Source organism: Rattus norvegicus, chromosome 9, assembly GCF_021556685.1.
Source record: "Rattus norvegicus strain SHRSP/BbbUtx chromosome 9, alternate assembly SHRSP_T2T, whole genome shotgun sequence".
NCBI classification, from domain to species: domain Eukaryota; kingdom Metazoa; phylum Chordata; class Mammalia; order Rodentia; family Muridae; genus Rattus; species Rattus norvegicus.
In genome coordinates, this window is record NC_141542.1 from 62,000,685 (window position 1) to 62,013,588 (window position 12,904).

Genomic DNA, 12,904 nt, shown 5'->3' on the forward strand with positions numbered 1-12,904 from the left:
GGAAGTTTGAGGAGTAAAGTCCCTAATGTGATCATTTATCTTTTATGATGATGCTTTCCTCAGAATGACTTAATATTTCCTAACCAAAAATATTTACTTTCAGATAGCAATCTTTGTTGGGTAACAACTATATATTCGGCAGTCTCTTTAACAGTCTACTCATATTACTTCTAAATAGTGAGATTCGGTAAATGAATTGTGAGAAAGGCCAAACATACCATCATTGGTGCTATAAGTTAAGGGCAATACATAAAGTAGCATTTGACCATTGGACCATTGGGAATTTACATTTGTTTCATTCACTGCTGTGTCTCTAGTACCTGGAGTGCTACTGGGTGTGCAGTCAATATTAAGGATGTATACTAGGTAGGATATAAGAACAAAACTATTGACCATAGGGATAATCACCATCACAGTATACCTTGGGTGAAAAGTACGAGGAGAATTACTTAATGGAAGGAGTGAGGGTGTTTCTGGGATGTATTCTCAAAAAGGATGGGAAAGAGGCAAATAGAGCCTAGGAGGATGAATAGAGCATATGAAAGATCTTCAAGTGAATGCATTTGAAATCTAGAGTAAATGGCAGCTCACTATACTGTGTACTGTATTATTAAAAAAGTGGGACGAAGGTGAATTAAGGCTAAGATAGTGTCTTGGTCAGGAATTCTACTGATTTGGTAAACCATAATGACCAAAAGTACTTGGAGAAAGCGGCTTATTTCAGCTTTCATCTTATCAGTCTATCATTAAGAGAAGCCAGTGTAGGAAATCAGAGCAGATATCTGGAAGCCAGAAACAGCATGCAGCTTATTCACATGGTTTTCTCAGCCTGTTTGTTATAGCATCCAGAAGCATAGTCCAGGGGCATCACTTTTCACCATGAGCTGAACTCTCCCAAATCAGTCATTAATCAAGAACATGTTTCACAGACTTGTCCACAGGCTAATTCTGTGAGGCCATTTCTTTTTTCAATTGAGATTTCTTCATACCAAATTACATTAGATTGTGTCAAATTGGTGTCAAATGAACCAGTGTGGTTAAGTAGTCACTATCACTGAATTCAGTGTTATTTTGCTGCTAATACAGTAACTGAGGAAAATTATATTGGTAACACTATTGGAAATAAAAAGAATTTTCATTCACTGATAATTATATATCAACATACTTTTTTAAAAAGTCTCTGCACAGCTCTCTGTATCCAAATCCCGAGGTGGGGGGCTGGACTCTCAGAAGTGTGGATAGTCCTGAGAGCTCAGGGAGAGACCACGACTTCTGCTCACATTCCTGTCCCAAGAGGAACCTGCCTAGTGCCCTCTGGATACAGGAATATAAGAGCAGTCAGCAGCAGAAAACTTCTGGTTTCTGTCTGCCACTGGAGCTGACCCAGTCCCACAGCTCTCTGTACCCAGATCCCACTGGGAGAAAGCCAGTCTCCAGGAATGCTGACACATAGGCTTACAAGATGGTCAAGCCACTGTCATATACAGCAAGACCAGTTAACACCAGAGACAACCAGAGGGTGAGAGTCAAGTGCAAGAACCAAAACAACAGAAACCAAGACTACTTGGCATCAACAGTGCCCAGTTTTTCCACCAAAGAAAATGCTGGATATCCCAACACATGGGAAAAGCAAGATTTGGATTTAAAAATCACATCTCATGATGATGATAGAGGACTTTAAGAAGGAAATAAATAACTACCTTAAAGAAATACAGAAAAACACAGGCAAACAAGTAGAAGCCCTTAAAGAGGAAAACACAAAAATTCCTTAAAGAATTACAGGAAAACACAACAAAACAGGTGAAGGATTTGAACAAAACCATCCAGGATTTAAAAGTGGAAATAAAAACAATAAAGAAACCACAAAGGGAAACAACACTGAAGCTAGAAAACCTAGGAAACACATCAGGAGTCATAGATGGAAGCATCACCAACAGAATACAAGAGATAGAAGAGAGAATCTCAGCGGCAGAAGATACCATAGAAAACATTGACACAATTATCAAAGAAAATGTAAAACTCAACACGCTCCTAACCTAAAACATCAAGAAAATCCTGGACATAAAGAGAAAATCAAACCTAAAGATAATAGGTATAGAGGAGAGTGAAGTTTCCCAAGTTAAAAGGCCCGTAAATATCTTCAACATAATTATAGAAGAAAACTTCCCTAACCTAAAGAAAGAGATGCCCATAAACATAGAAGAACTCTACAGAACTCTAAATGGATTTGGCCAGAAAAGATATTTCTCTCATCACATAATAGTCAGAACACCAAATGCACAAAACAAAGAAAGAATATTAAAAGTAGTAAGGGAAAATGATCAAGTAACATATGAAGGCAGACCTATTAGAATTACACTAGACTTCTCATCAGAGACTATGAAAGCCAGAAGATTCTGGGCAAATGTCATACAGACCCTAAGAAAACACAAATGCCGGCCCAGGCTATTATATCCAGAAATTCTCAGTTAACATAGATGGAAAAACCAAGATATTCCATGACAAAACCTAATTTACACAGTATCTTTCCACAAATTCAGCGTTAAAAGGATAATATATGGAAAAATCCAACACAAGGAGGGAAACTATACCCTCGGAATATCAAGAAAGTAATTTTGCAACAAACCCAAAAGAAAAGAGACACACAAACATAATTCCACCTCTAACAACAAAAATAACAGAAAACAACAATCACCATTCCTTACTATCTCTTAAATCAATGGACGCAATTCCCCAATGAAAAAACATAGATTAAGAGACTAGAAATGTAAAGAGGACCGACTTTGCTGCATACAGGAAATACACCTCAGTGACATAGACAGACACTACCTCAGAGTAAAAGGCTGGACCATTTCCAAGCAAATGGTCCCAAGAAACAAGCTGGAATAGCCATTCTAATATCAGACAATATTGACTTTCAACCAAAAATTATCAAAAAAGATAAGGAAGGACACTTCATATTCATCAAAGGAAAATTGCACCAAGATGAACTCTGAATCCTGAATATCTATGCTCTAAAATATAAAGGCACCTACATTCATAAAAGAAACCTTACAAAAGTTCAAAGTACACATTGCACCTCACACAATAATAGTAGGAGATTTCAACACCCCACTCTCAGCAATGGACACATTATGGAAACAAACTAAACAGAGACACAGAGAAACTAACAATTTATGAACCAAATGGATTTAACAGATATTTATAGAACATTTCACCTTTAAACAAAAGAATATACCTTTTTCTCAGCACCTCATGGTACCTTCTCCAAAACTGACAATATAATCAATCACAAAGCAGGCCTCAATATACACAAGAAGAATGAAACAATTCCACACATCCTATCAGAACAACAGGGACTAAGGCTGGTCTTCATTCCTAGCCAGAGGAATCAGATAACAAAAGGAGGTAAAAGAGATACCAACAGGAAAGGAAGAAGTCAAAATATCAGTATTTGCAGATGATATGATACTGTACTTAAGTGACCCCAAAAGTTCCACCAGAGAACTACTAAGCCTGATAAACAGCTTCAGCAAAGTGGCTGGATATACAGTAACTCAAACAAATCAGTAGCCTTCCTCTACTCAAAGGATAAACAGGCTGAGAAAATTTAGGGAAACAACACCCTTCACAATAGTCACAAATAACGTAAAATACCTTGGTGTGACTCTAACCAAGTAATTGAAAGATCTCTATGACAAGTACTTAGAGTCTCTGAAGAAAATAATTGAAGATCTCAGAAGATGGAAAGACCTCCCATGCTCATGAACTAGTAGGATTAATACAGTAAAAATGTCTACCTTGCCAAAAGCAATCTACAGATTCAGTGCAATCCCCATCAGAATTCCAACTCAATTCTTCATAGGGTTAGACAGAGCAATTTGCAAATTCATTTGGAATAACAAAAAACCCAGGATAGCAAAAACTATACTGCACAATAAAAGAACTTCTGGGGGAATTACCATCCCTGACCTCAACTCTATTTCAGAGCAATAGTGATAAAAAACGGTATGGTATTGGTACAGATTCTGGCAGGTCGATAAATGGAATTGAATTGAAGACCCTGAAATGAACCCACACACACATATGGTCACTTGATCTTTGATAAAGGAGATAGAACCATGCAGTGGAAAAAAAAGAGCATTTTCAACATATTGTGCTGGTTCAACTGGAGGTCAGCATGTAGAGGAATGCAAATCAGTTCATTCTCTTTGCCCTGTACAAACCTCAAGTTCAAGTGGATCAAGGACCTTCACATAAAACCAGATAAACTCAAACAAATAGAAGATAAATTGGTCAAGAGCCTGGATCGAATACATGGGCACTAGGGAAAATTTCCTTTACAGTACACCAATGTCTTAAACTCTAAGATCAAGAATTGACAAATGGGACCTCATATAATTGCAAAGCTTCTGTAAGGCAAAGGGCACTGTCATTAGAACAAAATGGCAACCAACAGACTGGGAAAAGGTCAGTACCAATCCTACATCTGATAGAGGGCTAATATCCAATATATACAAAGAACTCTAGAAGTTAGACTGCAGAGAATCAAATAACCCCATGAAAGAATTGTGGTACAGAGTTAAACAAATAATTCTCAGTTGAGGAATATTGAATGGCTAAGAAGTACCTAAAGAAATATTCAATATCCTTAGTTGCCATAGAAATACAAATCAAAACAACCCTTTGATTCCACCTCACACTTGCCAGAATGTCTAACATCAAAAACACAGGTGACAACAGATGCTGCGGAGGATATGGAGAAAGAGGGACACCCATCCATTGTTGGTGGGATTGCAAGTTGTTACCACCACTCTGAAAATCAGTCTGAAGGTTCTTCATAAATTGGGCATAGTACTACCTGAGGACCCAGCTATATTACTCCTGGGCATAAACCCAAAGATGCTCCAACATATAACAAGGACATATGCTCCACTATGTTCATAGCAGCCTTATTTATAATAGCCAGAGGCTGAAAAGAACCCAGATACCCGTCAACAGAGGAATGGATACAGAAAATGTGGTACATCTACACAATGGAGTACTACTCAGCTATCAAAAACAATGAGTTCATGAAATTCTTTGGCAAATGGATGGAACTAGAAAATATCATCCTGAGTGAGGTAACCCAATCACAAAAAAACATACATGGTGTGCACTCACTGATAAGTGGATTTTTGCATAAAAGTTCGGATTATCCAAGATTCAAACCACAGTCCACATGAAGCTTAAGAAGAAGGGCAACCAAAGTGCAGGTGCTTCAGTCCTTCTTAAAAGGGGGAACAAGAATTTTCATAGTAGGAGATATGGAGACAATGTTTGGAGCAGAGACTGGAGAAATGGCAATTCAGAGCCTGCTCCACCTGGGATCCAGTCCATATAAACCGGCCACCGAACCCAGATAATATTGCTAATGCCAACAAGTTCATACTGACAGGAGCCTGATATAGCTCCTGAGAGGCTCTGCCAGTTCGTGACAAATACAGAGATGAATGGTAGCATCTAACTATTGAACTGAGAAGGGGGTCTCCATTGGAGGAGTTAGATAAAGGATTGAGGAGCTGAAAGGACTTGCAACCCCAAATCATGAATACCAACCAACCAGAGCTCCCAGGGTCTAAAGCACCACCCAAAGAGTACACATTGATGGACCTATAGCTCCAGCTATGTATATATCAGAGGATGGCCTTCATGGCACCAATGGTAGGAGAAACCCTTGGTCCTGCCAAGGCTGAAATCCCCAGTTTCAGGGAATATCAGGGAGGTGAGGAGGGAAGGGGTTGGTAGGTTGGGTAAGGGAACACCCCCATACAAGATGGGGAAGGGGAGATGGGACAGGGTGTTTATGGTTGGGAAACTGGGAAAGGGGATCACATTTGAAATGTAAATAAAAGTATGCAAAAATGTCTCTTAAGTTGTCTAGAAATAGGATTAATATTTCTTAGAGTAGTAGTAGCTTGCTAATAACAACTTTATAGTTCATATTTATTAAAAAACTCTTATGCAACTGAGATCTTATTTATCCAAGCACATGCTAATGTCCTGTGAAAGCCAGAATGAACCCTTCATTCTAGACATAGGAATGTATGTAGATATCTTAAAATTGTTGCTTGTCTCAGATTGCATGCATATTTCATTAAAGTGCAATGAATATTCTAAATGAGCTATAATGAAAAATTTAAAACCAAAAGTATTTAAAAAACACAATTTTGAGAGGAAAAAGTTTATATGTATATGTTGAGTCTTTGCTGTCTCTTAGTCAGAGTCTAAATCTGATGTCTTAAAATGCTTTCTCCATTTTTCCTGCTAGTTCATTGTATTTACCAACTTAATGTAAATTAATTTCATTGATTTGCTCATACTCTGTCAAAAATGCTATGCAACCTTTTACATCAACATGTTTTTCAAATTTTATGAATGAGAAACCAGACAATAAGAAGTTTGCTAGATAAAACATGGCATTGAGTTAATTTCCAGAAGAACAAAGCAAAAACTTTTTGACTCCATAATGTTTTCATTGTGTTATATAAGAAAATATATAGTATAAAACGTAACTGGTCAAATGCATGTAAAGAGAGATATGTGATTCCAACTACTAGCCAGATCTAATGGACCAAGTCACTTTCCATTCTTTTCTGTTTTTGCTTGAGGGAACAGGAGTGAATATTGTGAGAGGGAGAGAGAGTTTGGAGGGCTGGGATTCTTCAAAGAGGACTCGTGGAAGTCCCTTCACCTCCATAAGGGCTATATTTCCTCTATAAAATGATGGGATGAGATTGGAGTATCTCCATAGTTCCTGCAATTTCACAGTCATGTGATTCTTTTTGAAAATAGATTAGAAAGCCCTTGCTTTTTGTTTCCTGTAAATGTTCATTTTATATTCGCTCAGACTTCTTAAACCTTTTTAGAAGAGGATGCCTTACATTTATTCCAGCGGCCGGAGTCCTGCGCTGAGTGGCAGCAGGTTGTGGAACTCCTGACTGAGCAGCCTTCCTGCTGCCTTTTCCGTCAGTGGGCGTCAAGCTCAGCGTGGGAGCCTGTGCACAGTGTCTGAAGTGGCTCCTTTGCAGAAAGCACATTGATTAGGCTTGCACTTGCTAATCTTTTAAAAGCATGAGTCTGCTGAAACAGCATACCCCATATCTGTCTCTAATAAGAACATTGATTTCATAAAAATGTCGAAATAAAATGCAAAATTTCAAATTAAATATAAAGGATAAATCGACCTTTTAATACTAAGCTTATTTTTCAACTTGGACCTACTTTTAAAGGTACCTTTTATATTGCTTAGAGTTGAAATTAAAAACTCTCTTTTTGGTAGATCCATTTTAATTTTGGGGGGGTATTATGGTTTTGGCAATCAGGCAGTAGATTTAAATCCAATTGAATCTGACCTTTCTTTAGTAACTGGCTGTTAAGATGTGCTTTTTAAAAATGATTTTTCCTCTTGCTTGGATCTCTGACATGGTTATTCAGCCAAATAAAATCCATAAATTTAAACTGGCTTTCTTCCATATAGCTAATCTATTAAGTTGATTGAGAAGAAAAAGGTCAAAAATCACTTTTTAAAAATAATCATAGTATGGTGATATTAGCCTGACACAGAAAACTCATCCTATAATCGTGTTTTTGCTTACAAAGATATATATTCTCATTAATCAATTTTTCTCTAATCAGAATATCATTGGTAAATATGGTACCAATATTCTTTATTTATTAATCTTGGTCTTACATTTTAATATTTTAACATGTATGTATTTTCCTTACCACTTCAAAAACAATTATGGAGTAAATATATAAAATAAATTGGCATATTTTGAATTTGCTATAAGTAAAACATACATTTCATATTATTGTTTTTAAATAATTTTTTCATGTGCCTAATAGTGACATATTTCATGGCAGACTCAATAAATCATTTATTTAATTTTGTTTTTAACTTTATTTCCAGAGTGATTCTTTTTCTTTTTCTTTTAAATCATTACATTCGTTTACATCTCAAATGATATCTCACTTCCTGGTTACCTCTCCACCAGCCCCACATCCCACAACTGCCCTTCCCTCCTACCCTTTGCCTGTATGAGAGTACTCCCCCATCCACCCACACTCTCCTGCCCCACCGCTCGCTCTAGCATCCCCCTTCACCAAGGACCTCCCCTCCTGTTGATGTCAGGCAAGCTCATCCACTGCTACATAGGTATCTGGAGCCATGAATCCTTCCAGGTATACTCCTTGGTTGGTGGTCTAGACTCTGGGAGAACTGGGTGTTAGGTCATCCTATGTTGTTCTTCTCATGGAGTTGCAATCCCCCTCCTCTCCTCAAATTTTTCCACCAGCTCCCCGACCAGGAGCTCCACCAGGCTCCCTGAGCTCTGTCTGATGGTTGGCTCCAAGCATCCACATCTGCCTTGGTCAGTTGCTGACCCGACTTCCTCAGGACCAGCCAAACTAGGTTTCTGTCAGTAAACTCCTCTTGAGCACTGCAACAGTGTTGGGTTTGCTGTCTGCAGAGATGATGGATCCCCAGGTGGGGCAGTCCCTGGTTGGCCCTTCCTTCAGTCTCTGTTCCATTTTTTTGTCCCTGTTCTTTGGACAAGAACATTTCTGGGTTAAAAACTTTGAGATGGGTGGGTGCCCCTGTCCCTCGACCCAAGGGACCATGCCTATCTGTTGGAGGAGGTCTCTACAGGATCTATCTCCCTCTTCTCTGCATTTCAGCTTAAGTCATCCCTATTGGTTCCTGGGAGCCTTATGCTTTCCTGGTGTCTGGGAGCCACTGGAGGGTGCCAGACACCAGAGTGATTCTGAAATATTTGAGGGAGCAGGCAAAGTAGTTTAAATGGCTCCCTGTTGATGTGCAAGACTGCTCTCTGGTGGCAAAGAGACAAACCTCAAAAAAGTTCATTTTAAGTAATCCTTGAAAATGAGACTAGAACTCTCAAACTCTTCTGTATAGTGTCTATTGTGAATATAATGGGATGAAAGAATCAGTGAGAGGAAAAGATAAGAAAATGAACTCCCTGAAGTGTGTGCTGCTTTAACCCATTGGTAGTTACAAATTAATCAAATGTGGCTTACTGTAATATGATCTTTAAAAATTACATAAAGCAAATATTTTATACACTAGCGAACTTAGTGGACATTTTAAGACTTTCAATTTCAATAGACTGTAGACTACAAAATGCCCCTTTTTTGTGCAACTGCCTAGATTGTAAGTTTTCTACTACATTGAACTGAGATATATTTTCTGTGTAGAATATAGAGTTGCATCTACAGTATTTATCAGCATTAAACATCCCTGTATTCATTGAAATCACTTTAAAACATTAAAAAAATACATGGATTAGTTTGTAAACTTTGAAAAAAATATATACCATGTTACCATACAGACTAAAAATGCACCAAAATTTTTTTATTGTAGGTAAGGAAATAACAAAAGATTGACCTTTATGTTTCTGCTAGAAGCATCATCCTGAACTGTATTACTAACTCTATTTCTTTTACATTGTTAGTGGTCTCACATTCTAATTTCTCTTGTTATTTTTTCTGAATATTCAAGTATTACCCTTTTGAACAGTAGTATCTTCTGAGAAAACAACAATTCCTTGCTCCTTGCAGTTTTCATCTTAAAACCTTTCTGACAGTCTTTTCATTGTGTTCTGAATTTCCTTGATGTTTTGGGTTAGGAATTTTTCATGTTTTGAATTTTCTTTGACTGTGTCAATCTCTTCTACTGTATCTTCTGCACCTGAGTTTCTCTCTTCTATCTCTTGTATTCTCTTGGTGATACTTATATCTGTGCTTCCTTACCTCTTTCCTAGGGGGTTGTATTCAGAGGGACAGAAAAGCTGCTGATTTATGATTTGATGTTGGGTTTCCTGGTACACTGCTTTTCATATTCTCAAAGATTTCATGAAAGAGATACTGAAATCATGGTGCTGGGTCACCATCCACAGTTTCTGAGTCATTATAATTTGTATTTATAACAATTTTCCTGACAGTGCTAATACTACTAGTCAATGAACAAATTTTAGTCTCGACTTACTGAGGCAAGTTTTCTAATTGTTCTATGTTTAATATCTAACCTTGATAGTTTTCTATTCCCTTTGATTGACCTTCCTTCCCTTATTTATCTGCTGAATAATATCTTTTTTGGCTGGCTTATATTTCATATTATCAGTGAATTCTTCTCTAAAGTGTGTGTCTAAAAATGCAAAAACAAATAGACAACAAACAGAGATAGTCAACAGGCACAGGTGTCTTCAAGCACACACTTCTTGTTTTTTTCCCAAGGGGTATGTGAAGTTCCAAGTAATTTAGTTATATGCCTAACATCAGTCATTGCTGTCTCTCCCACTAGAATGTAAACTTTCTAAGGCTGGTTTTTGCTTCATTTTATTCCCTAGTACATTCTCAACTTCTATAACATTACTTGACAAATATAAAACATGCAATATTAAATTTTACGTTTAGTAGAGTGTCATATAGTCACAAGATGGCCTTGAACCTTGTATACCTTGTGCACTTTGTGTAACTAAGGATAATTTTAACATTTTGTGTGTGAGAATGGATCATTTTATAGCCATGGATGGCTATGTAGAATCCCATCTCAAAGAATTTCATTTGTTCAGTGCTGTGATTAAAGGAGTGCACCACTATGACTATCTACTGGATTTTTTATTTTCCTGCCTCAGTACCTCTTGAGAATACTGGGGTTACAGATGCAATATGTTTTATGTGATGCTGGGGATTGAACCCAGTGTTTGTGTATGCTACGTAAGCTCTCTACATCCTCAGACTGAATGATCCTTCTTGATTAATTTTTTCAAATTTATCCTTCTAGTATTCCTTTACTTCTCAAATTATCTGAATTGTATTTTTAATAGCCATGTGCATTTTTGTTTTCTAAGTGAGTTTTTTCAAGTTTGTGTTTTTATTATGAATAAAATGTATTGACCTTAAGGTTTGTCTGGTTACTTTTCTATTACTGTGATAAGACCAAGGCAACGTATAAAAGAAAGAATTTAGCTGGGTTGCTTACAGTTTAAGGAGATAAGTCCATGACCATGGTGATGGGAGCATAGCAGCGGCAGGAGGTATGGTATTGTTACTGAATTAGTAGGTTGGTGCTTACACCTTGAGATAATGGCCAAGACATAGCCAAGAGAGTCCTTTTTCCTTCTGCTTTTGTAAGTCTGTGAATTATCTAGCCTACTGGATGTTGCTGCTTGAATCCAACCGAGTTTTCCCATCTCTGTTCATCCTCTTTGACCTCAGGGATACAAACAGAGGTATGCCTTCCCCACTCCAAGGTGAATGTATACTAAGTTAGGTCTTGAACTCACTATGTAGTCCAGGTTGCCCTCTGTTTCCCTGCCTCAATCTTCCTAGTGCAGGTATTGCAGATATGAGGAACTATGTTATGCTCTAAGTGTATTTCTTGATTATGTAAGATAAAATTTGAGGTAAGTAGCAAGGTCCACATTAAGATGTACTTTTGTTCAATTCCATTAGTTTACTTAAAGATAAAAAGTCATGATAAACCATGAAAAGTGGCTTTAAAAACAGTCCTGGACCTGATGTGTATGGACTTATTAAGAATATTCTGGAGTTCATCCATAGTTTTCCCATATGGCATATTTGCATATAATGCTTATGACTCCTGTCATTTCTGTCAAAGTATGGTTATTACTCTACAACATTATTGTCAGTTATTGTTACTGGTATTGACATTGTATGACTTACTAGCTCAAGTTTTGCTTGCATATAAAAATTCTTTTCCCATTCTTCTTGCTAATGACACCTTAGTGATGTGGCTTTTTTAGAAGTTGAGAAAAGGAGTCTTAATATGGATTAATTCTAATCTAAAAACTCATTCTTGTTAAATCTTTTGTTTTTGAACCCTTTGTCCTGTATGATCTGACACGCTACTTTCTTGGTTTAAAGGTTTAGTGGTACTCTTGAACCAGCCCTGAAACTTTAATATGTACAAATCTCCTGGCTGTGCTGCAAACCTAGAAATATTACTTGGACCTCATCAAAGCATATATTTGTACGTTCTCTGAATTTAAACAGTTATTAGTGCACATCAACCTAATTATATTTTAACCTTGAGAAAATGAGTAATGATAATATGGAGCCAGTATGATAGTGACACAGAGTTAGCATTTACTAACTTCTAACTGTTGAGACTAACTTTATCTCTTTGGGGACAATGAAATAATTTCAGTTTTCATCCCAGTAGGAATCTTCAAATAAAAAAAGTAGGTGAGATCTGTTAAAAAAAACTTCTGAAAATAGGAATTACAAATGATCAAATTATGCATTTTCATGTAGTATATATAAATTGAGTAGCAATTGTTCTCCCTAATTAAGATTTGAGTTTGAGTTTCTGTTTAACTTTCTCATACACAAAGTATCAGCTCCAGATGGTTCAATGATGGGTTTAGTAAAGTCTGTGTCTCATGCATGCTCATGTTCAGTTTCTTGGCAGTACTGAAGTGGAGCAGCCAAAGGGAACAGAAGTTGTGAGAGATGCTGTCAGGAAGCTGAAGGTAAGAGCCCTTCAGGCAAATGGCTATTAAAATGATCTTGTGTCTCTAGCAGATTGATAGAAGCTAAAGCATGAATAACTGTTTAAATCACTCTTTAAATTAAAAGAGAAATTAAATTCTCTCCAAATTACAATTAAATAAATACTACCTGTTCAGGGAGACATTTTGAATTTATAATTCCATTACATGTTCATGCAATTATTTTGCTTTATATACTATATTTTTCTACAGTATAATTTCTTACAGTAACTAAAGGCTTTTAAGGCAGAACTCAGTCAATGTTTATGGTCAGTGATCTGCTTTTATAAGCCCTGGACAATATGTACCCCATGCTCAAAACCAAATCTAGT

The 12,904-nt window shown here is 37.0% G+C and overlaps 1 protein-coding gene across 33 annotated transcripts in view; it reads left to right on the plus strand.

Moving 5' to 3' along the window:
* The window catches only part of Gulp1 (GULP PTB domain containing engulfment adaptor 1), a 269,043-nt gene that overhangs the window by 187,621 nt on the left and 68,518 nt on the right, over nucleotides 1–12,904 (plus strand). For 23 of the 33 annotated variants that reach the window (XM_087565664.1, XM_087565648.1, XM_087565659.1 and 20 more), the window contains 1 exon segment: nucleotides 12,483–12,554. In XM_087565664.1, the coding sequence (XP_087421790.1) occupies nucleotides 12,483–12,554 (72 nt within the window). 33 annotated transcript variants of the gene reach the window in all.